This window comes from Carcharodon carcharias, chromosome 3 (assembly GCF_017639515.1).
Source record: "Carcharodon carcharias isolate sCarCar2 chromosome 3, sCarCar2.pri, whole genome shotgun sequence".
NCBI lineage: Eukaryota > Metazoa > Chordata > Chondrichthyes > Lamniformes > Lamnidae > Carcharodon > Carcharodon carcharias.
Genome location: NC_054469.1, coordinates 213,855,087 through 213,880,314, shown reverse-complemented (window position 1 = coordinate 213,880,314; position 25,228 = coordinate 213,855,087). Strand labels below are relative to the sequence as shown.

At 38.2% G+C, this 25,228-nt stretch overlaps 1 protein-coding gene across 1 annotated transcript in view; it reads right to left on the bottom strand.

The window, feature by feature from the left end:
- Nucleotides 1-677: 677 nt before the first annotated feature.
- clptm1l (CLPTM1 like) overlaps nucleotides 678-25,228 on the bottom strand; it is a 32,154-nt gene continuing 7,603 nt past the window's right edge. The window contains exons 3-17 of the mRNA XM_041184570.1: nucleotides 23,782-23,971; nucleotides 18,589-18,731; nucleotides 15,464-15,542; nucleotides 14,522-14,639; nucleotides 13,226-13,320; nucleotides 12,175-12,259; nucleotides 9,690-9,793; nucleotides 9,466-9,531; nucleotides 7,564-7,614; nucleotides 7,146-7,228; nucleotides 7,010-7,044; nucleotides 6,829-6,884; nucleotides 4,734-4,778; nucleotides 3,141-3,256; nucleotides 678-2,551 (exon numbers count right to left, since the gene is read on the bottom strand). Of these exons, the coding sequence (XP_041040504.1) occupies nucleotides 2,464-2,551; nucleotides 3,141-3,256; nucleotides 4,734-4,778; nucleotides 6,829-6,884; nucleotides 7,010-7,044; nucleotides 7,146-7,228; nucleotides 7,564-7,614; nucleotides 9,466-9,531; nucleotides 9,690-9,793; nucleotides 12,175-12,259; nucleotides 13,226-13,320; nucleotides 14,522-14,639; nucleotides 15,464-15,542; nucleotides 18,589-18,731; nucleotides 23,782-23,971 (1,354 nt within the window). The 3' untranslated portion in view covers nucleotides 678-2,463. The remainder of the gene's footprint in view (nucleotides 2,552-3,140; nucleotides 3,257-4,733; nucleotides 4,779-6,828; nucleotides 6,885-7,009; nucleotides 7,045-7,145; nucleotides 7,229-7,563; nucleotides 7,615-9,465; nucleotides 9,532-9,689; nucleotides 9,794-12,174; nucleotides 12,260-13,225; nucleotides 13,321-14,521; nucleotides 14,640-15,463; nucleotides 15,543-18,588; nucleotides 18,732-23,781; nucleotides 23,972-25,228) is intronic.

The following is a 25,228-nucleotide window of genomic DNA, read 5'->3' as shown; positions in this document are numbered from 1 at the left end:
CTTCATATCCTAGTGTTACTTCCAGTGTGCCTTCCCACACTTTTGTTGAACCAAGGTTGGCTGTCTGGCTTGATGGGGATGGAGGAGTGAAGGATATGTCAGGCCACATGGTTTGCAATTGTATAATTGTGTTGCAGCTGATGCTCCATTACACCTCATAGATGGCCCTAGTTTTGTATTTCTAATTGAACCACACTGTACTGGTAGTTTACGTCCCCCACCCAGAGTATATTCTATGCCCTTACTACTCTTATGTTTAGCATGGATGACTGATCCATTAACTGAGAGTTCAGTAGATGGTAATCAACAGGAGGGTTTCTTGCTCATGTTTGACTTGAGCCATGAACATTTAAGAGGGTCCAGAGTCAAATGGTGAGGATTCCCAGTGTCTCTCCACCCCCTGGGACAGGGCATATCCAGGGATTATAATGGAAGTCTGTGACCTTGACTGATGAGCAAGAATGGCATCTGTGGAAAAATAGTGAGAGCACAAATGGGCTGTTTTTGAAAGATCCAGTCCCAGACCAGATATGTAGCGGTTATAGCTTAAGTCTACAACCTATCAATTTTGTAGATGGGAAAAGAAAACCATTTTCAGTTTAAATAGCTATGTGGTGTCAAAATATGTACATGGACATATACATGTATTTTTAAATGCACTTCCATAGAAAATTAAGTCAGATAACATCAGCAATTTATTTATCACACAGGTCTCGCTCGAGTGCAATTTTTGTATTCATCTTCTACAGTTCCCTAGTGCCAGCAATTTTTCATCAGATCAACATTTCTGGTTTTGGACTGATTCAGAATTCTCACACATTCATCATTTCAACCACTTCCTGGATTTACCTCTTTCTATGTAAATCACTCTGCATCATACTGCCTTTACCCATTTGAAGACAACCTCTGTTAAAAGAGTGACAGTTTAGTTGGTACTAGGATTACCCTATTTTAATTCTATTACCAACTGGACTAAGAAAACACATAGCCGTAGCCAAACTTTACAGCCCTGAGTGAGCAGATTATATCGGTCACTACAGCTGGTCTAGTAGTGACACCAGTTTGGTGCAATTTTATGAATTAAGAAAGAACATCTAGAGTCTAACAGTCTATGTGCTATCACTAAAAATAAGTTAAAAGATATTAACATATTCAGCTCTTAAGTTTCTTATATTCATACTTAAGCTCTGGGATTTACTCCTTAGAAAAGATTGGCCATCACTGCAAATATTTTGATATTTAGTACCTACAAGTTTTAAATTTGGAAAAAGTTGCATTCACCTTCACCACAGATACATAAAAACTGCAGAAAACACTTTTGGTGAGTATTATTAAAAAATAACTTTATAACCAAATCACAAAAAAGGAATGCATATTCAATTGAGAGATCATTACATCTGTTCAGCAAATCAAAGCAAGTTTTACCAATAGTCAGAACAACTTAGAAAGAGCACTACCGAGAAGATTGGTCAGCAATGTCAAAAATTAAATCAACAGAAACTAGAGCCATTTTCAACTTAGAGCCAATGTTTACTTTCATTGGCCTGAAATGTCCAACCATTGGTCAGAATTAAATCAGAAGTTCTAAAGAGCCAATTGTTAAATGTTACCACAGATTAGTATGAAATCATTTTTCCCTGTTATTTTCCCTATTGATTTTTAAAATTGAATTAAAGTGATACTGCTGAATAAATTAAAAGTGTTGTATAGGTTTGATTTCAATATTTGAGAATCCAGTCAACAAATTAAAGCAAATTATTGTCCTTTTAAACATTTAACTTGAAAAATATTTATTGTACCCTCTACAAATCAATGACGTGGTCAAGTTTAATATCTGAATTGAAAATTTTAAAGTCCACTCTGCACTAACTTGGATTAGTTTCAAATGTTTCAATCATTTGTTTGGCCGAATCATGGTTTGCTAATACAATAAATGGAATGCAGAACTACAGCTCCAGTAATAACCATAGTCACACAGAAACAATGACATCAAGCCGCCATAAGTTAAGTCAGATTGTAAATGTTGTAATGTCCCCTCTCAAAAAAAATGCAAACCAGTAAAATAAAGGCAAGCCTGTAAGGGTAGTGCGAGAAAATGCTTAAATACTCCGGTCATTAGTGAAGTTGCAAGTTATCCTTGACCAACTTTATCTACCGTTCTGATCAGTTAACACCACAACGGCTTGGACCCATGAAACAAATTACATTAAGTTACAAATTTGAACCGTGCTATCAAACAGCAACATTATAGTTTACACACTCTATCTTCTTTTTAAGAGTAATACTGTTTAACTCTCATGAGTTATGACCCAGAGTTGAAAATCCAGAAAGGTTGGCACTGCTGGAAATAATTTATGCTGCAGTCACAAGCTGGAAAAGATCAATAATGAAGTGGCTGTGCTGCAGGTAGCAGAGATTTGAAATATGGCTAGCAGCTGCTTGCAGAGAAAGCCCAGTCTAAAATCACTCTTTATGCTGTTTTTTCACAGTCTCTTTCTCATCATATGATTCACCAAACTCATTAATTCTGGTTTTATCCACTGGGTAAAGCCTGCAATGAAAAATAACACTGAATTTTAGAATCATGGGGGAATAAAAAGGTAAATCTATCTGGTTATTCTGATTTACCATTTAAAGACAGCAATGTATTCACAAAACAAAGCCTGAGGCAATTTTCTTCCTTTCCTAGTTTCAAAAGGTTGTTGGAGAACGTTTTGGGCTCATCATGGTGGACTGTGGTGCGAAAAGATGAAAAGTTCTTCCACTCTGTTTGCAGCATCGGTATTACCAGGTCATGTATTGGCTGTCTGACTGTCCAATAACATGCCTGTAGAGCAAAGTGGCATTTCCATGTCTCATATCAGCCGCTGTTGTGGCCTGAGGGAAACGGCCAATTTAGTGCCAAGATACATTTTACAGGAAAGGAACTGAGAAAATTTAAATCCGTTTCAGTCAAGAATTTTGAACCCAGAAACTATTAGTTTGGGCTCAATTCAAATTAGCAGATGAAAGCACTTCACTCATTTCCTTATCTTTCTAATAAAACTTCTGCTCGAAATGTAAAATGTAAAATATAGCAGTTTAAAACCTTTAGTTTCTCAAACTGATATATTGCAATGATATATATTGGAAAGTCTTACCATCTCTGGTAGAGGTACACAAGAAACACTACATCATCTCTGAAGCAAGCTAGTCTGTGTGATGTTGGCATGGTGATGATGAAAGCAAAGACATCATCAATAAAGGTGTTAAACGCCTGCGAAGACAGACAAGTTGTGACAATAAAAGAGGTACATTATTTTGAGTCAGAAAGAGGAAAAATATTAGAGACTGCATATTAAATTGCTAAGTGAACAGGAGTAACATAATAGAATACAAGCCTATGCTTTCAATTGACCATAATTAATTAATATCTCTGCTCAGCCATTACAGGGAAGTGAATACCAGACATCAGATTTGCATTTTGTTTATATTGGAGACAGGAGTGGTTGTCCTTTATACATAAAATTGGCTACAAAACAAGACATTTGCTTGCTCTAGTTTGTCAAAAGACGGTGCAATTAAAACATTTTCATACTATACTTCTCTATTATATTCATATAGCTTTTCCTTTACAATCCGCTGAACATCTAGGCATTTGGGCTGACTTTCTCTATAGTGATAATACAAGCCTAAGATGTATTCAGTGGAAATGTAAACTATAAAACAGCAATTCCAGGGTAGTTTGGGCTTGGTGGCTCATGAATACACATTAATATAAATGAACAAAATGGAGCTAACCACTGGGTTGAGAAAACAAAAATGACACTAGAAAGTAATAACACCACCAGAGATACTTTTGCCAGTGTCACTGTGTAGAGTTTTTGATCAATTTTCAAAAGAAACATTTCTGGGGGAGGAAACGTCAGCTCTATTCAACGTGAGCGTATTCACACAGGAAACGAAGGGTGGCTAATGAGCCAAACTTTCATGTTGCCTCCCCAAAGACAGTAAATGATAAATAATTCATTAGCCCTTCTCCATAATTAGTAAACATCTCAACATCCATTATATTGCGAAGCTAATGGCTCTGGCCACTGCTAGGACTCAACAGATTTTACCCTCTGAACAGAGAATAATTTTAAAAAATCAAAGAGAGAAACATAAGCAAACAGCCAATCAGGTCTTAAACAAAAATGGCAAGCTCTGAGGAAGAATGCAGGATTGTTACAGTTATTTTGTTTTAGTCAAGTTAGAAAACTGACTAACGTAATTCACTAATAGGTTGTACTGATTTAATTCTGATCATAATGGCATCTCTTTTTTCATTTGCTGGGAAATAAAGCAGCTAAACAACTCGTATATGACCTCATCTTACCACTTCTTAGCCCACTATCGAGAAGATTGGAGAGGTACATGTATGAAAGGTATGAATATCTAATTCAGATAACAATGTGCTATTAACAAGTGCACACTGATGCAATTATAAGCTCTATGCAGAACTGGATGTCCAGAGGTACAGTTATAAAAATCAATAACTTACATTCCATTGTACTCAATAGATACAATAAGATGTCTCAATGCGCTTTACAAGATTGTAGATAGAAAATAGGCACTACTAAAAATGCTAAATTCCCAAGTAACAGGCAACAGATCGCACAGACACCACATGAGGAATTGGGTTGCTCTAATTCATTTGTGCATTATGTAACACTTGAGTCAGATTGAAAATACAAATAAAATCATTAGCTTACTTTATACATAAAAGCCTTCCATGGTAAATGTGCCACAGATTTCAGCTGCAAGTAAACAGAAAATATTAATTGGTAGCTGTCTTAAGTTTTAAAAAACCTTTCGCAACAAGCCCCATTCCCCTTAGAGATAACAGTTAGTCGCTCTCCTGATGGAATAGTGCTTAAAAATGTCATCTGGTATAGTTTTAAGCCACATAGACAAGGAGGCCCTGGTACCTCAGCTGGAAAGCTGCTGTTGGGTATTCCTCACAGAAAGTAGGGTTGAGGAAGGGCTGGAGGGGGAAAGAGAACATAAAAAGTTAGCCAGGATCCCATCCTCAAGTGTAGCTTGTGGATTTCAGTTCAGAAACAATTTGGGCTCAGCTGCCGATGAGTGCCCATGCCGACACTCATTGTCCAAGATTACATTGGAAGAATGGCTGCTCGAGTGAGATACTAAAAGGCTGTCAGTGATTGCAGAACTATAACCCAGTAGGCAGCATTACAAAAAAAACCAACCAGGCATAATTCTCCAAACCTGTAATCTGTCTTGTGATGGGGACCCTCAAATACTAGTTAACCTTCACTGAGAGTATTGATTGAGTACTACCAACTTTGATCTATTACACAGCCCAATCTTTTAGGAACCTGACATTCGGAGATTAAACTGCAGATTGGATTAAATGGCAAATGTTGTGAAAGTCTGACATTTATTAAAACATTTTTTTTAAACCAAATGTTGAAGTACTTTATTGGGCAACAATACTTATAGGGATTGGAAAGACTACCAACTCCAGCCACCAGAATGACAAACAGCAGATAAACCTGCCAAATAAGTCATTAAAATTTACCCATCTGAAATCGTCAAATGTAGCATGCCTTCACAAAGCTGCAATTTTTAAGCTCTGAGTAACTGAGCAGGAATTAAGCCTTTTTCTTTACTCAGAAAGATGATGTTTTCAGACAGTACTTTTTTATCCTCCAAAATAGCATTGTTTCTCCTTAAGAGTCAAATGTGTAGAAACAGTAACAATACCTTGCAAAAAACAAAAAGAATGAGCCTAAACACTGCCCATCAGAAACCTGAATTTGAACCATCCATGTCTCTAACTTAACACTGTATACATTGATTACTACATGAAACTGTAACAAAATGCATTGTAGTGCCAAGTCTAACAAAAGACGAGTTACTTTTATTATATAGTCTCAATTTTTACACCTTAGAATATGCTCAATATTTATTTACAAATTTCACTGATGGATCCATGGACTAAGGTAGCAATGTCCCATCATAAAATTCAAAATCAATGTACATTTTTGAAGCTCTGATGTGAAGGCAATTTTGTATTGGATGTGCTAAAAGTTTCATATAATTGCTTTCTGGACTCTCATTAGGCTGCAATAATGCCAGTAGCCCTCTAATATAGTATTTGTCCTGATCATTCCTAATGTGTGGACCTGTACTGTGACCTGTACTCTGGAGCTATACTAAAGCCAAACAGGTTTTCTGAGCATTGAGGATCACAGTCAAGCTCGATCAATTCCACAATTCACTGGACTGTGATCTTAAGCAAGTACCCCCCACCCAAACCCTGATAGCATCAGTGTTGCTCCAGCTAAAGGTACAGAAGCTGGGGGTGGGGGCACTGGCTTGTGTCTTTTTTCCACACCACCCTACCAAAATGGTACATTTATCAATTGGGCATTTGAGATTTTATTGGATGCCAGTTGCAAGTTCGTATCTGTGGCTCCTTGATCTCAGCTACAGCTTTGTCACAGAATGAAAAACAAAACATGCAGGAGGAAGGGTCGGAGTGGAGGACAGGGGCGGAGGGGACACTGGATGGGACGCGTCACATCAGTGGTAATGCAAGGCAGCCGAGGCCACTGTCTCACACTTCTAGTAACTAGCTTGCCTGCTCAAAAAGAAAGAGCACACAATTGAAACCATCAAAAGAGATGAGGAGGATAATACACAATTAATATGGCAGGGGCAAAAAGAGAAAGATCTAAATACAATAAAATGGCACTGGATTCATTCCATTTCCAATTAAGATGGGCTGATTTCTCCTAAAGTAGCTATAACACGAGCAGGATAAACAGTCTGATTACTAACCTTATAATTAACGAACAGTTGAGGCAGCATAAACAGGAATCCAAACGCATAAACACCTGCAACAACCACGCCAGCATTTTAATGGCCATGCGGGAAAAAAACAAACATAAAGCAAATGTATAAATGACTGTATCTAGAAAAACAACTCAAGTTAACAAAACAATGTGCGAGAGACACTTACCGTTAACTAAACTATTTATCAGCCATGAGTACCAACTGAAAAGATATGAAATATTGTAAATCCAATGCACTAGATAACCTTTCCTTGAAGTTTCAAAAATAAATCAAGTTTAATGCAAAGGCCATTAATAGTTTACCTTTTGTACTTTATATTTAATAAGGAATACACTGCTCCACCAAAACAAAGTGGATAAAGTACGTAGGACAAGTATTTCATTGCCTAAACAGAGGGGGATAAAAATCCACAACCATCAGAACATGTTTAAAATGGACTGAGAGCATCATATCCACTATATGTTATGAAAATGAACATACATTTCTTAAAAATGTCATCAAACCCTTCAATATTTCACTTTGGTTTATTTAGATTCAGTTAGCAGTCGTTCATACAGGAGTCAACATGGGCTCATATTGGGGTAATGCATATTAAATATACTCAGGTGTAGACTGTGATGCACAAAATCCAAAGCCCATAAAATTTCAACTGGATATTATATTCATTTTCTTAAACATCCATGCCAAGCCCAAGTAGAATAGCATAAATAAACCAAATACCTGAGTGTCGTATTCTTCAGTCTTTTTTTCAGATTCATCAAATGTTCCAAACTGCAAGTAATGGACACTCAAAGTAATCAATTTTCCTGCTCATCTAAATTTATATTTGTCACAGACAACTTACAAATATACATAAAAAGGAATGCCCTAGTACAGACTGAGTTATCTTATTTCATTTAAGTAGTGGCTGATAAAATCTGGCCACAGCATCCTAGGGCTAGGGAGGAGAAAAAGTCAGATACCTTCTATCCAGCAGGCCTTCCCCAAAAGTCCTTGTGAGAACTGATGAGGAAAAGACTTGACTCCAGCCAAATTCTTCTCAGCTAATCACACATACCCCCACCACGCTACTCTAGCTCTAATCCCACATCTAACTTCTCCGCCATCTCTCCACGAGGCCAACCTCCTGCTGGCTTGACAACAATCCCATTAAACTTTCTTTGCATTAGATAAACTTTTCTTTAAGATTCACTAACTCCATGCCATTACCATCAAATACAACCTCAATTGGTTTAACACCTTGATAGACAGAGTCAAATTTTAGGCCTCACATCTGTTCCATCACCTGCATAATATCACCCAGCTCCGATCCTGACTCAGCTGTCAAAACACTCATTCATGCCTTTGTCACCTCCAGACTATTCCAGTGATCCCCTGGTCGATGCTCCAAACTTAGAAAATTTCAGCTCATCCAAAACTCTGCTGTACTAGCCTGCTCGCCTATGTCTTCACTAATCAAGATTCACTATCTGTCCCCCAAAGCTTCCAGTTTAAAATTATCATCCATGTGTTGAAACCCATTCATGGTGTTACCCCTCTGGAGCCTCAATTAGGCCTTCAAACTGCTCCCAAGTTCTCCACTTATTTACCTCTGGCATCTAGCTCATTGCCCCTTCCTATACCCCTTCATTGATGGCCATGTCTTAGCCACCTAGGTCCCAGCTCTGAAACTACCTCCTGCTCAAACAGCTCTGCCTCTCCTTTTACATTTTCTCTTCAAAGACTTTCCTTAAAATGTTCTTCTTTAACCAAGTCTTTTTACCACCTTATCTAATATTTCTTTCTTTGATTTGGGATACACCTTTATCTGATTATGCCTCCATGAAAGGCATAAGGCACCTTTTCTGCATTAAAAAAGGAGCTTAAAAAATGATTTTGTTGTTGATTTTCACGATGCATTTCATCATGTCAAGATGTCCCGAAGTGTTTCATAGCTATTGAAGTACTTCTGAAATGTAGTCACTGTTGTAATGTAGGGAAATGCAGCAGCCAATTTCCTCAGGACAAAGTCCCACAAACAAATGAGTGGGGAGGTTGGTTGAGGGATAAATTGTGGGGTATGTAATTCTGTTAACAACAATCCACAGCACCTCAGGGATGTCAAGTATTTCTTAGTCTGTCTCAATTACCAAATATTAGTGCACACTACACAATGGAGAAAAACTTTGTGGTGATGGTGTTTTTTTCCCTTTTAAATGGATTGGGTAGTGGTCACGTCTACCAATTCTATTGTGGACATTCGTCCACGACTTCTAAGTTGGCAAGGATGATAATTTTTATACTTATTTCACAACTTGCCATGGGCAGATAGGCATGGACTCATGACTTTTGGGATTCTATACCTACTAGTCTACCATACATTGGTGGCTAAGCTACTCCACCAACGAGTTGTAGTGATGACTTTAAAATAAAAATCATATGGAATTTAAAAAAAGGCTAATACCACCAATTACTTCCTACGTACAATCATTCAGGCTGAACCCTTGACTTCCTAACATTTGAAGGACTCAGCTGACCCCACAACTTAAAAGCAAGCTCAAGCAAATATTTCATTGCACAGTGAATTTAAAGTCATCTCTACTGCACATGTAAAAAAACATTCCAGCTTTTCTCATACTTCACCTGAAATATTGGTCGCAAACCATGCCATTTAACTGTCAACTTAAAGGCTTTCTTAACTTTCCAGACCTGCAGAATAAAGAAGCGTACAAGTTACATTCATTTAAATACAAACTAAAAATAATCGCAAAGTTAAAAAGCAATTCAAATATTTTAAGTGTTTTAAAGGTTGATCCAATACCCAAGTAGATATTGATCTTGTCCATAATTCTGGATTTTTACTTTACCTCTATAATTGCACCAATGCCAGCTGGAATAAGGACTAATAAACTGGTCTGCTCATCCAAAAGGAAAAGAAATACCACAATAGTACTAAAGCATCGCCAAAGCACTGTAGGAGAGACCAAGGGGAGAAAAAAGTTACATTCTACTAATCACTTACTTAGTTTTCTTAAGTTATTGGCTACCATCAACAGGTCAAATATTTAACACAGTTGTGTGGCTCTGTTCAAAATATAAACAAGCACACAGAGACCAAGACTCCTGCTCCTCCAATTTTCTCTCCTTAAAAGGCCTTACAGTTCAGAACTTGAGCAATCAGCAGTCTAAAAAGTGAGTAGACTTTTTTTCATACTTTCATGATATGTGGGTATTGCTGGCAAGGCCAGCATTTGTTGTCCATCTCTAATTGTCCTTGAAATGAGTGGCTGCTAGGCCATTTGAGGGGGTAGTTAAGAGTCAGCAACATTGCTGTGGGTCTGAAGTCACATGTAGGCCAGACGGGTTAAGGATAGCAGATTTCCTTCCCTACAGTACCATTAGTGTCCTTTAAACACTAGTGAAAAAGATTGATTTTTACAACAATCAATGATAGCTTCATGCTCAGCATTACTGAGACTAGTTCTCAATTCCGGTATTTATTAATTGAATTAAATTCCACTAGCTGCCATAGTGGAATATGAACCCATGTCTCCCCGAGAATGTGAACTTGTAAGGCCATCATACATTCTACAGTCACACATGTACTTTCCATCATCAAGAACTGTTTCTCCCACCCATCCTTAGGCTAGGGATCACAAAAGCCAATTATTGACAAAAACAGAAAATGCTGGAAAAACTCTGCTGCGTTTTTCCACCATTTTCTGTTTTTGTTTCAGATTTCCAGCATCCGCAGTGTTTTGTTTTTAGCCAATTATTGACACTGTTCCATCGAAGATTCATTAACAATAGAGATCAGGAATTGAAGCTCATTCAGAATGCAAAACAACTATTCTATTATAACAGTGTTACAGTCCCCACTGCTTACAACAGGGTTATCACATTAATACAATTTGTCCACTATACATAATGACTGATATGATGTGGTAGAGCTAGGAAAATTTAAAATGATTCTAGTTAGTTGGCTTTGAGTGGTTGCTGAGCAAATTTTAATATGGAAAAAGATGTATTTTAATTTAGATATGAAAAAATATATATTCCACCGAGTCTGGCAGTATCTAACAGCATTGACCAAATCTGTGTCAAATCCCAAGTGAGGATGCATCATTGCTCAATGTCAGTGGTAAACAAACACCAACTGAAATTTCAATATCTCACAGTATTGGTTGAACAGCAGTGTGTTAACCACAGTGACCAGATCTGACCGTTCAGGTACTAACAAGCTGCCAAAGTTCCACCCAGGTTTACAATACCACCACTCTTCTTGTCTTATCATTCACTTTCTCCATCTTTCTCCTATGTCGTGGATTGAGGCTTTGGAACAAGTTTCAGTGATATTAAATCAGCATTTTGAACTGTAGAAGAAATGGACGCCCAAGGGAACTGAAGGCTGTAAACTAGCGAGTACGCCAAGTTGTTTCTGCCAGAAGCACAGCACTCACAATCCTGTAACTACCAACTTTGAAACCAACAGTAATGCAAATGGAACAAAAAATCTGCTGGAAAAATTCAGCAGGCCTGACAGCATCTGTGGAAAGGAAGACACAGTTAATGCTTCAAGTCCGTATGACACTTCATCAGAACTGAACCATTCTGATGAAGAGTCATACGGACTCAAAACGTTAACTCTGTCTTCCTTTCCACTGATGCTGTCAGACCTGCCGAGTTTTTCCAGCAGTTTTTGTTTTTGTTTCAGATTTCCAGCATCTGCAGTATTTTGCTCTTATTACAGTAATGCAAATTGAAATGGTTAATGTTTTTTGGCAGATATAAGAGACTGCCAGTTTTAAATATGGACGTTTTAGATGGGACTGCATTTCAACAATGATTAAGTAAAAAGAATCTATACACCCAATAATGCTCATCATATTCATGTTTTGCTGATGCAAATCAACTGAAATGGCTACAAGGACACAGCAGTATTTTTCCCTATGTTAGTTTCAACAAACTTATAACTGGACAACAAAGCAGCACATTTATAAATGTAGAGAGAAAAGAATGGGGTAATTTAGTTTAAAAATAAAAACAACACATTTTAACAGCTTGCTTATTAAAGGAATCTCCATTAGTTTTACTTATGTGGCTTATTGTAAAAATGGATTTTAGGAGCCTCAAGATATCAGTAAACCAGCCTGTCCTGGAAACTAAGCCTTCCATCTATACTGCAAGCCAAAATAGGATGTCCAAGGGCAATAAAGCTAAACAAATGGATTCTGTACAAAGCAAGCTGATAGAGACATTGCAATCACAGCAATGACTAAGATGTCAGTGCAGCATTTGTTGCCTGTCCATAAAAATATGGGTGCTGTTCATTAAACGGCATTTAGCTCTTACCTGCTTTTGTGGACATGCCAACCATGCTTTTCTTCCGCCTCCAAAATGTAATGTCATTCTTAAAAGCTAAGAAATCAAACAGGAGCTGCACAAAAAGGCAAATACATATTTAGTGCAGGACTGCAACAATAACTTGCATTCAAATAAAACCTTTAAATATAGAAAAATGCCCCAAATTGCTAAAAGAAACTGGAGACTGCAGAAACTTAGCAGGGAATCTAGGGTAGATAACTAAAGGCACAGGTGAAGAGATATTTCAAAGCAATAAAAACATAATCCATGCTTGTGGATTCTTTTTTGCTGTCACGTTAGATGCTGGCAATTGCATGTCACTGCACTGCCTCAACCTCAATTTTACCAATATTGTTGAATGCAGTAAGCATCAGCTTCACATATGGAACTACGCCCCTGAAATGCAATGTTTAGAAATCTCAATCTCAACCAGGCCCTTTCTGTGAAAAGTGCTTCAGTGAAAAGGTTGGAAAATCAGGTGAGACAGAGTGGCCCACGTTCTAGCAGCTGGATACAGAACAGCAATGGCAAAGGCATGCCTGTCCTCAGACTGGGAATGAACAGAGTATTCTCCACGTTGCAGGTACTAATAAAAGTTTAAGTGCTCATTTGTTCAATCATACACATATCCACCAGTAGGAACACAGAATTGAAGCTTAAATACATTTTGCTTTGAAAATATTACATTTATTCCTTCTAATACTTCGTATAATTTTGAATACCACCCAGGAAATATCCTGTAGATCTTACAAGCAAAGCTAGCATAACCAGGTAGAATTAGCTGCTGATTTCAAAATCTGACCTGTGGAATTATTGAAGAGCAGCATTAAAAAAATTGTCTCCCTCAAAACAGTTCTCTTATGTGCATTGGTTTTTTTTGAATTAGACAAGTTACATTCAACCAAACACCCCAATGAAACAATCTTTAACTACGCATGTGGCTTTTTCTCACTGGAAAGTGTCCCCAAGTCTAAGTATGCTGGACAACAGATAGAATAGTCCCCAAGGGAATAAAGCTTCTGACTTAACTATAACTTACATGGAATGCTGCGACAAAGAATGTTAAAGCTAAGAAGTAGAGGTTGGTGTCTACAAAGATCCCTTTTACTTCATCGACATCTTTTTCAGTGAAACCTAAAATGCACGTCGTGAAGAGAGGAAGAAAACATTAGCTAAAAATAAAAATCGGCTAAAGTAAACAACCTTCCTTCCTATAATGCAATTTCTGGGGTTAAGGATCAAAAATAATCCTGGCAACTATACAAATTTCAAAATAATTAGTACCATTATAATTCATGTAAAATAATTCAACAGCTGGGTCTTCTGCAGATGAGATGGTGCAGCTGTGAAGAGATTTTCATCCTGAAGGCGGAGTTGCCTCCAGCAGGAATTACAGACAAATTATAATCACTACGTCCAAAGCAAAGAAAATTACAAGTGAATGGTGTGATTTGTAATTTTTAACATTCCGAGTGTATACTTCAATGTCATTCACAAAGCAATTAAGCACAGCATTAAGTCAACTTCCTATTAGCAAAGAATAAATTTAAAACATCTCAGAAGAACACCTTTACTCAAAATGCCAAGCACTAAAGCAAAGAGAGGTATAGGCTCTTATTGGAGTCATTTAAAAGATGATTATTTCCAATAATGAGAGCTGATGCACATAAAGGATGAGCTTTCATGACGAAATGGCTCTTTTTCCAACCTTGATTTATTTTTTTTAAATCCACAGTGAATTAAGGGGAGAGAGATGTGATTAATGTAGCAACAATCAATTGGATAATGCTAACAACAATATTCCAGTACTTGACATGGCTTGCCAAATAAACAGCAAGAAGTTAATTAAAAGTATAATTGAAACAGTTCATATGGATTCCACTGGTCTGCAAAAATACCTACAATATTCTTAGAAAAACTGCCAAATTACTGATAAGTGTGCATGACGCACTACTGCACAGTTCAGTAATAAAATTCTTCAAGACTGAAATATTGGGTAGCTCTAACTCAGGACCCAGAGGCATGGCACACAATGCAGCGTTACCCATAATACAGCTCTAAATCAGCAAACAAAGGACATGGCACAGGACTGTTGAGATGAGAAATGGAAATGCAGAACTGGTACAGTAAAATATGCTCTTCTGAGATATGTCTTAATGCCAGCGTTGAAGTTTTGCTCAATGAGATGTTATGCCAGTATAACAAATATTAATATAGGTGCCCAAAATAGGGGAGACTCCCATTCCTCAATACTGACATCCCTCAATTTGCTAATAAATAAGAACACATTTGAAAACAAAAAGTAGCTGGCCATTTTCAAGAGCACAGGGTATACCAAAGCGTTGTAATGAATAGACAGCCTCTTGCATGTGGGTCCAAAACCTTAGCTTCCCAAGTGATATAGCATCATAAGAGATGGTAAGAGGTAACGTAATTGCTGTAGCATTTATAACCTGCAATATAAAGGTTCTCAGTATTAGACAACAGAAAGTATATTGTTCTGAAAAGGTGAAAAGGGTTTGGAGCACTGAAAGAGATTAGTTCAAAGGAAACAAATGCAACTTTGCTCTAAAATATCCAATTTACAACCGTTTTTTGATTGGAAGCACAATCTAGCAGAACTTCACAAAACATACTAGTACACAAAGGATTCAAACATCAAGTCTAATCCAATCATTACTTCCCTCTGTTCATTAGTAAATTACTGGGTATAATTTACTGGGCTTCTAAGCTGCCATGCTATACAAGCGGTGATTAACAGATGGAAACGTGTTTGTACTCGAAAGAGTTACAAGTGGTGATTGCTCCTTTACTTTGAGATTTGCCATTCACCATATAGTGAGTGGACCAGAGATTACCATCCAAATGAAAATGTATTATTTCTTGGAAATATCTTAGGCAACAGATTGGAACACTGGTGCTTTTTAACCACAGACTGGTAAATTGGGAATTAACAATTATGATTTTCCACGAGTTACAGATTTCAAACATATCAGCATGGCGAAGCCAGATGCTCCTACACTAAGTAGGAGAGCCTAAGGAGCTCTTTAGTACCTCCCAGTGGGTGGTTCGAGAACAGCGAGCAACACAGCAAGTTGCCTGGCAAGGATCAGGAAGAAAGAGGATAGGGCAAGGAAATATTTTTAAAAACCTTTTCCAACTTTTGTCATAAGACGAAATTTGGCAGTGACTGAACATGGAATGAAGCACATCCATACATTTAAGTATGATAACAAGGGGTTCTCCAGTTACAGGGGGGGAAATAAAACAAACTCACCCTCAAATCCCTCACTCGGTTGCTTAGCTCATCAACAAACAGTATAGGAAGATACTGCACAGTCTTTCCATGCTGCACCCTAAGATACCAAACATCACAACTGGAGTGTTAAAAAGAGGTGGTTCTTGATCATATAAACTTTTTTTAAAGATCAGAATGATTCTTCCTTCCTAAAGCAGATCCTGTGCTTATAAGTCCATCATGCTTGGCTAGAAAAACATTTCAATGAGGGAAAAAGTTTCTGTAGAATTTGAACACACATAAGCACAAGGATTTACTCCGCCTAAACGTTTCATGATTTTATAAACCCCTCTCAAATCTTGTAGCCTTCTCTGCTCTTAGGAGAATAACCCAAGCTTCTCTAGTCTATCCAAACAGCCAAAATCTCTCATCCCTGTACCCCTTCTTTTTAATCTCTTCTGTATCCTCTAAAAAGCATTCACATCCTTCCTAAAAGTGTGGTGCCCAGAATTAGACAATACTCCAGCTGGGCCGGACTAGTGTTTTCTACAGTTTTAGCATTGCACCTGGCTTTTGTACCTCTATTTAGAAAGCCTGGGATTCCACCTGTTTTATTAACTGCTTTATTATCTTGTCCTGCCACCTTCAAAGATTTGTGCACAAGCACCCCCAGGCTTCTCCTAGCACCCTCTTTAAAATTATATAATTTTGTATAATTTCTGCTAATTCTTCCAAACAAAATTGTATCGCCTCATACTTTACAGCACTGAATTTCACCTGCCATGTCTCCACTCATTCCACCAGCCTGTCTAGGCTCTCCTGAAGCCTACCAACATCTTCCTCAATGTTTAATAATTTCCCAACTTTCACGTAATGGCGTATTGGCATTGTCACTCAACTAGTATTCCAGAGGCCCAGGACAATGCTCTGGGGACTTGGGTTCAAATCCAAACTTAATGAAAATCTGGAATTAAAAGATTAATGACCATGAAACCATTGTCGATTGTTGTAAAAGCCCATGTGGCTCACTAATGTCATTTAGAGGAGGAAATCTGCTGTCCTTACCTAGTCTGGCCTGCATGTGACTCCAGATCCACAACAATGTAGTTGACTCTGAAATGCCCTCTGAACAAGGGTAATTAGGGATGGGCAATAAACGCTAGCCTACGCAGTGACACCATGAACAAATTTTTAAAAATGTACACTACAGAATTGGTCCGAGCACTGAAACTTGGGGAACTCTATCGTATACTTCCTTCCAGTCCAAAAAGCAGCCATTCACCACAACTATTTTCTATCCCTTAGCTAATTTTGCATCCATAATGTTGTTGTCCCTTTTATTTTTCAAACAAGCCTAGTATTTGATATTTAGAGGTCCATGTGCACAACATCAACTGCACTGCCCTCATCCACCCTGTTATCTCATCAAAAAACTCAATCAAGCTAGTCAAACACGATTTCATTTATTAGCCCATGTTTGTCCAGGTGGCTGTTAATTTTCTCCAAGGTTATTGTTTTTAAAATTGCCCCACCATGAACATTAAACTGACTACTGCATAATTGCCTGGTTTATCATTCTCCATCTTTTTGAACAAGGGTGCAACATTTGCAATCCTCCAGTCCTTTGGCACCACCTTGTATCTCAGGAGGACTAGAAGGCTGTGGCAACTTCTGCAATTTCTATCGGTACTTCCTTCAGCAATCTAGGATGCATCCCATCTGGAGCAAGTATCTTATTCAGAACTACCAGCAGTACTAGCACCTCCTCTTTATTCATTTTTATCTCATCCCCGGCAACCACCTGATGTACCATAATTTTGGCAAAGGTCTTTTTCCTTGATAAACATCAATGCAAAGTGCTCAATTATACCTCAATCATGCCTTCTGCCTCCAAAAATGCACATTTTGGTTCTTAATCAGACCCACCACTCCTCTGATATCCAAATTACTGTTAGTATGCATATGGAAGACCTTTGGGTGCCTTTTTGTGTTGGCTGTCAATGTATGCTCATACTTGTCTTTACCGCTATTTTCTTTCTATACTTCATACTTTTTAAATTCAGCCTGATCCTCCCTTGTATTATCACCTGCCAAATGCACCCTCAAAAGGAACTCTCTACTAAAAAAAATCCAATGTCACAACATGCAGTCATTCTAACAGATTTAATTAAAGTTTACATAGGTAGATAAATACAAATGTCTTAGTAATACTTGTATTCAAATAGTCATTTGGTAGTACAGAACTTGAGTATTGCTGAAAAAAGACATTTTGTTGAAACTTTTCATCTTGCATTCATCAGGACAATCGGAATACTAATGTCAGGGGAAATAATAACTTATACTGTATGAGAAGACAGTGCTGATTGGTTGGCAAGTGGGCTCTAATTGGTAGAGATGTTGCCATGGAGAATGAGCCAGTTAATGGTGACTGACAGTTAACTGCCAATTACTGACTGAAATTTAAACCAGGCACCTTGACTCTGATTGGTCAAGGCATTGCCCTGAGAAATGAACCAGCAGATGGCTCTTTCTTATTTTGTTTAGCCGAGACAAGCACAACATGTGTACGTGTTCTTTCTGTCTGCAAAGAACAAGGCCCTGTGTATTAATATATATAGTTTCCAGTACACGCAAATGCGCCACACTGCTAGACCGACTGACAATCTTAAATTGGTTGTCAGCGTAATTTTTAACATACTCTGAGGATTATTTAGCAAATGTTGTCCAATCACAGAATCACATCTAATGTTGGATGCTGTGTTTTGAATTTTGCAAACATGAGTTGGTTGACTACAGTCTGTACCTTCTCTGTTGCCAACAGTGGAAGGGACATGCTGTTTGATACAATCTGCCAGTACAGCCTACATACCTAGCATCACACTGGCACTGAAATTCATATACCACATTGCTTGGCAGTCGACTGTCAGTGACCATTAACTGGTGCATTCCCCATGGCAACACCTCTACCAATTAGAGTCCACTTGCCAACCAATCAGCACTTATCTCATATAGTATAAAGCTGTTGCTTCCTCTAACATTGGAATTCTTGCGATTGTCCTGATGGGTGCAAGACAAAAAGCTTCAACAAAATGTCTTTTCTCAGCAATACTCAAATACATGTATTAAGATTTGCTTAAAATATCTACAACTAGTTATATACTTACAATTTCAAATATCTGTGTACATCAGCAGGAAGTGCAGATCCATCAAAGGTGAAGTTGTCAGCCATGATATTGATGGTGAGTTTGGAACGCCAGTGTGCAACAGGCTGATCTGCAACTTTAGTTTCAATGCTATCTGCTGTTTCCTGGTTTTGTAGAAAAAAATAAAGATCAAATTGATTCTGCAAAGGAAAGGAGCAAGATCTCTCGCTCAATGAGAAGCTGAAGAGTAGCCAGAAAATACAAAATAAAACTCCTAACAAAGTGAAATGCATAAAATAACCCAGTATAAGCACTGGGATTTGATTAATGCGTAATATCCATCTGCTGTTAAAATGAATATCCAGGTACATATTACCAATGGCAACATTAAGATCATAAGACGACTATAAGGCGTAGGAGCAGTAGGCCATTCAGCCCATCGAGTCTGCTCCGCCTATTAGATCATGGCTGATCTGATAATCCTCAACTCCACTTTCCTGCCTCTTCCCCATAACCTTTTACTGATTAAAAATGTCTACCTCAGCCTTGAATATACTTAATGACCCAGCCCCAGGCCTTCTGATGTAAAGAATTCCATAGGCTGACTACCCCCAGAGAATAAATTCCCCCTCATCTCCATTTTAAATGGGCGCTCCCTTACTCAGATTATGCGCTCTAGGCTCTCCCACAAGGGGAAACATCTTCTCAGCATCTACCCTGTCAAGCCTCCTAAGAATCTTATGTTTCAATAAGGTCACCTCCCATTCTCCTAAATTCCAATGAGTACAGGCCCAACCTACTCAACCTCTCCTCATAAGAAAATCCCTCCATCCCCAGGATCAACCTAGTGAACCTTCTCTGGACTGCTTCCAATGCTAGTATATCTTTCCTTAGATAAGGGGACCAAAATTGCTCACAGTATTCTAGGTGTGGTCTAACTAGTGCCATGTATAGTTTTAGCAAGACTTCCCTATTTTTATACTCCATTCCCTTTAAAATAAAGGCCAACATTCCATCTGCCTTCCCTATTACCTGTTGAACTTGTATGTTAGCTTTTTGGGATTCATGCACAAGGACTCCCAAATCCCTCTGTGCTGCAGCCTTCTGCAGTCTTTCTCCACTTAAATAATATTCAGATCCTCTATTCTGCCTGCCAAAGTGCATAACTTCACATTTCCCACATTATATTCCATCTGCCAAGTTTCTGCCCACTCACTTAACCTGTCTATATCGCTCTGCAGTCTCCTTGCATCATCTTCACCACTTGCCTTCCCATCTATTTTTGTGTCATCCACACTTAGCGATAGTACATTCACTTCCCTCATCTAAGTCATTAGTATATATTGTAAATAATTGAGGCCCCAGCACTGATCCCTGTGGCACTCCAATAGTTACAGGTTGCCATCCTGAAAATGCCCTTATCCCAACTGTCTTCTATTAGTTAGCCAATCATTTATCCATGCTAATATACTACCCCCAACACCATGGGCTCTTATCTTAAGTAGCCTTACATGCAGCACCTTATTGAACACCTTTTGGAAATCCAAATATATTACCGTCTACTGGTTCCCCTTTATCTAACCTGCTCCTTACATCCTCAAAGAATTCTAATAAATTTGTTAGGCATGATTTCCCCTTCATGAAGCAAAGACGACTCTGCTTGATTAGATTATGTATTTCTAAATGCTTTAGAATAGTTTCTTACATCCTTTATAATAGGCTCCAACATTTTTCCAATGACCAATGTTAAACTAACTGGCTTATAAGTTACCTGTTTTTTTGTCTCCCTCCCCTTTTGGAAAGGGGTGTTACATTGGCCATTCTCCAGTCCTCTGGGGCCTTTCCAGAATCTAAGGATTCTTAGAGGGTTACTACCAATGCATCACTATCTCTATAGCTACTTCCTTTAATATCCTAAGATCAGGTCCAGGGGACTTAGCAGCCTTTAGCCCCATTAGTTTTCCAAGTATTTTTTGTCTAGTGATTCTATTTATTTCCTCCCCCACCTTTTGCCCCTTCATTATTTAATATTTTTGGAATGCTATTAGTATCTTCTACCATGAAGACTGAAGCAAAGTATTTATTCAACTCCTCTGCCATTTCCTGGTTCCCCATTATTATTTCCTCAGCCTCATTCTCTAAGGGGCCTGTGTTCATTTTGGCCTCTCCCTTCCTTTCTATATACTTAAAGAAGCTCTTACTGTTCATTTTTATATAACTTGCTCGTTTACCCTCAAAGTTTATTTTCTCCCTCTTTACTTTTTTTTGGTAATCTTTTGTTGGTTTTTAAAGCTTTCCCAATCCTCTGGCTAATCACTAATCTTTGCCACATTGTATGTTTTCTCTTTCAATTTGATACTGCCCTTAACTTCCTTGGTTAACTATGTTTGGTTTATTCCCTTCCCTGAATCCTTCTTCTTCATCGGGATATATCTTTGTTGAGGGTCATGAACTATTTTCTTAAACGTTTGCCATTGTTCACCAACCGTCTTCTGCTAAACTGCTCCCAGTCCACTCCAGCCAACTCTACCCTCATTCCATTGTAATTACTCTTATTTAAGTTTAGCACAGTTGTTTCAGACCCAAGTTTCTCATTCTCAAACTGAATGCTAAATTCTACCATATTATGGTCACTTTTTCCTAGGCGATCCTTTACATTTATTAAACCTTCATCATTACCAGGTCCAAAACAGCCTGACCCCTGGTTGGATTCACAACATATTGTTCTAAGAAACTGTCCAAATACACTCTGAATTCTTGCTCGTGTCTACCTCTGCCAATTTGATTTTCCCAATCTACATGAAGATTAAAGTCACCCATGAATAATGTACTGCCTTTTTTACATGCCCTCATTATCTCCTGATTTATACTCTGTCCTACAGTATAGCTGTCAGGGGGCCTATAGATCACTCCCACCAGTGTCGTCTTCCTCTTCTTGTTTCTTACCTCCACCCATATGGATTCTACATCTCCCTATCAAAGATCCTTTCTTGCTATCGTACTTATTCCATCTCATACTAAAAAAGCTACCCTACCACCTGTTCCTTCCTGCCCTTTCAAAAAGTCACAAAGCCCTGAATATTTAGTCCCCAGCTTTAATCTCCTCGTAACCACGTCTCCATAATGGCTAGAAGATCATACCCATTAACCCCTATTATTTTGTTCCGAATGCTACATGCATTTAAGAGCCATTAGTTTTGCCTTTTTACCATGTTTTTCCTTTTTGACCCTATTTGCTGCTGTTTTTTTAATGTTAGCACACTCTGTCCCTTCCTGTCACACTGGGTATCACTACCTAAATAGCTGACCTGCAATGCTGCCATGTCCTTTTGCTTTGTAAGCCTAGGTATCCCCTTTCCAGAACCCTCCCCACCACTTATTTAATTTACATTACATCAACAATTATTGCATATCCAAAACCTTGCAAGTCATTCTTGTCGATTAACTACCATGTAATTATTCTACTTTCAGTCTGTTGAACTTTACTGTTTCTGTAACAAAACAGAGTATTCCCTACACATGCTACAGATGAACTTTAATAAGAATCTCAAGACATCACATGTTTGTCAGGGCGCTGAAAAAAATGACTTGAACAACATCACAACAATACTTAAGCTGGACCTCCAGACCATCACATTTTTCCATAAAATGGAATCTTAATGTTGTATCTATATAGACTTTTCCCAAAATATCAAATCCTCCCAAATAGCTTTGCTACCTTGAATTCAATCCTTCATATGCAAAAACTTGAATATGGAGCATATGGTCGCCCACTGAACCAAGATTGCTATAGCAACTTTAGTTTCACAGTACCTTCAACATAGCAAAGCTTCTTGAGGTGAGTCATACATTCAAGCAAGAGGAGGCAGTGACCAAAAATGCAGCCAAAGATGTGGCATGATATGAAGGTTCTACCAGAAAGGGGAACAGGAGTTGGTACAGTCGACCAGAGGGAGAGGAGGAAAGCAGAGAGTGAGATCTTAGATGTTATAGCAGAAAACAGGCCAAAGAAACTCTTGATGACAAAGATGAGAATTTTAGAGATGCTGAGAGTAGGGTGCCAATGCAAGAGGCTAAGAAGCCAGTGATAGGTAAAGAGGAATTTGTGCAGGTAGCCAAGGAATTTCAGAAAAGTTATAGTTCACATAAAACAGAGGTTGAGAAGTCAGTGGAGAACATCTTGGAAAAATAAAGTCTCACGTAACTAAGGCATGGACTGGGAATTTCAGCTACAAGGGGACTGAGTTAGAGACAGTCAAGTGAAGCTTCAAAGTTGGAAATGGACAGTACTGGCTGATGGACTGAATATAGGGCTCAATGCTCAGCTCAAGGCTGAACAAGATACCGAGGCTGTGTACCAATGGGTTGAGTTCAAGCAGCCAGCCAGGGAAGTCAGTATGATCGGAAATTGATTCTGGGGACTGGTGGTGGGGGCAAGGCGGAAAACAGGGTGATTTTGGTCTTGCTAATGTTGAAGAAAGCAAGGGTCTCTCACTATGCCAGGAGAATACTTATGCCCACCCGCCTAATAATGCAGCGTACTACTTCCAGGCAGTTAGGTTGATCAGTGAAAAGGAAGTTGAGAAAGCAAAAATAAACGGCATTGTCTGAAAGGCAACATATAATCAAATGTTATTTTAAAATGCATCAAGTTCCTAGAGTCTTCTGAAAACTCCGGGTGAAGAGGCACCATTTGCAGCACCAATTAGGCTCTATGGTACAGTTCCAGGAAATGCAAAATTATGCGGCAATGATTATTAACCACACAATCTACTATAAAGCTTGAAACAGCAACTGTTTACCAGGCAACTAACATCTCCAATGATTGAAGATGAGTGATTAAAACCATTTCTCTCAGCAGTACAGGCGAGGTATGAGTGCTTTAAGCTGCCGAACCCATTAACAATTAAAGTAAAATGGCTACTTTTGCTGAAATCACCTCTTTTCACATTTCCAAATACAATGTCAATTTGCTACTAATTTTGGAGCAAATCACCAACCGTATCCCAGTCTGAACTTGCTATGTTTTCAATCTATTCAAATTAATACTCGAAATAAAGTGGAAACTTCATGTGGCTTCCTTCAAGCTCAGGTGATTCCAGGGGTTTGTGTCTGTCCAGGGACCTGCGTTGAGCTGTCACTAGCTCAGAGAGCCTCACTTTTTCTAACTTTAGTTTTAATTATATTTCCGTTCGTCATTCTTAAAACACATACTTGGGCCTCGGTCTCTCCTGTAATTAGGTTGATTTCCTCGGGTTTAGGAATCATGTATGTTGTAAGGTGTCCAATGCCATACACGTGATTACTGTCATGCCAAGGTGGTATGCCAACATGGTGGAGAAATAAGTGAGTGTACAGTGTCCCATTGTTACGGGTTTTCTTTGGTAATGAAACATTGACGACCCTTTAAAAAGATAAAGGAATGTATGTTAGATAGAATGATCCATAGAAGCCATGGTTATTATATACATATATTATCTAAGCTTGGTGCAATGACATTAATTAAAATGATAAAATTCATGGTAAACCAAGTTTTATTGTCAAAGAATGTAGAATTCAAAATAAATTCAGGGGATTATTAAAGAGAAACTAAATCCAAATGAAAACTCATTCCACCTAATTATCTCTAATGATATTTGACAGTTATTGCTGAAATTCAAAGAACATAGCATTTAACAGATTACTGTATGTCATTAGATACAATCATCTCCATAAAAAAAGCAAACATTGAAACAAACTGTATATTAAAATCTCAACCAAATTTGAGTTATTTGTTGGTGTTTAATCTGTAGATCACCGTTTGGACTACATGTTTTCCTGGGAAGTACTTGTTTAATTCATTTTACCAAAATTCTCCATTTTAAGAGTTGTAGGTGGAAACAACACAATGAAGTTTCCACAGTTCTTGCATAACATGTCTTTTCCCACACAGCATCCAATACTGTGGATGATATTGTGCAATGAAGATTAATTTTAAAAGATTGCATTTATACAGAGATTACACAAGCTTGCCAATTGACCCAAGCAGTCTGTATTGGTATTCACTCTCTACATCCTATAATTAACATGGAAGAAGGAATATCTTAGCAACACTAAACAACCTAAACAGATGGACACAAAATATTCTCACTAAGGGAGCAGGAGACAAACACATTACCAGTTTTTGTTTCTCATACAGTATTAATGATTTTTGCGCTCTGCTTAAGGACAGTTTTGTACTATGGCCTCACAACAGTCAAAATAGAGATAAGCCCTCACTGCATTTCACTTAAGGCCATTACAAATACGGCAGAGAGACTCTCGATTGCTTTTAGATGGATGGGAACCTAGGCTTCAGAGATGAAAGAATAGTGTTTTTATACATTGCATCACCCAATCCAGTGCAGTAGGACTGATGAAAAGGTTTGCTGTAAAAGTTAATCCACATATTCCCCAACTTCTTCATCTCCCTCAGCAGGTGAAGTTCCGTATTGAACAGCTCTTTCATAACTATTAGCCAGGAAACTACTGAATGGATTTGTGAAGTGAAATCTTCACCATACTAACCCAAATTAAACGCAAACTACTTAGCAAATTACACATTCTACTCAATGCACAACTGAAATATGTACTCCAGGGTCTAATAGCTGGCACTCAAGAGTAACCAAGAAACTATGAGCGG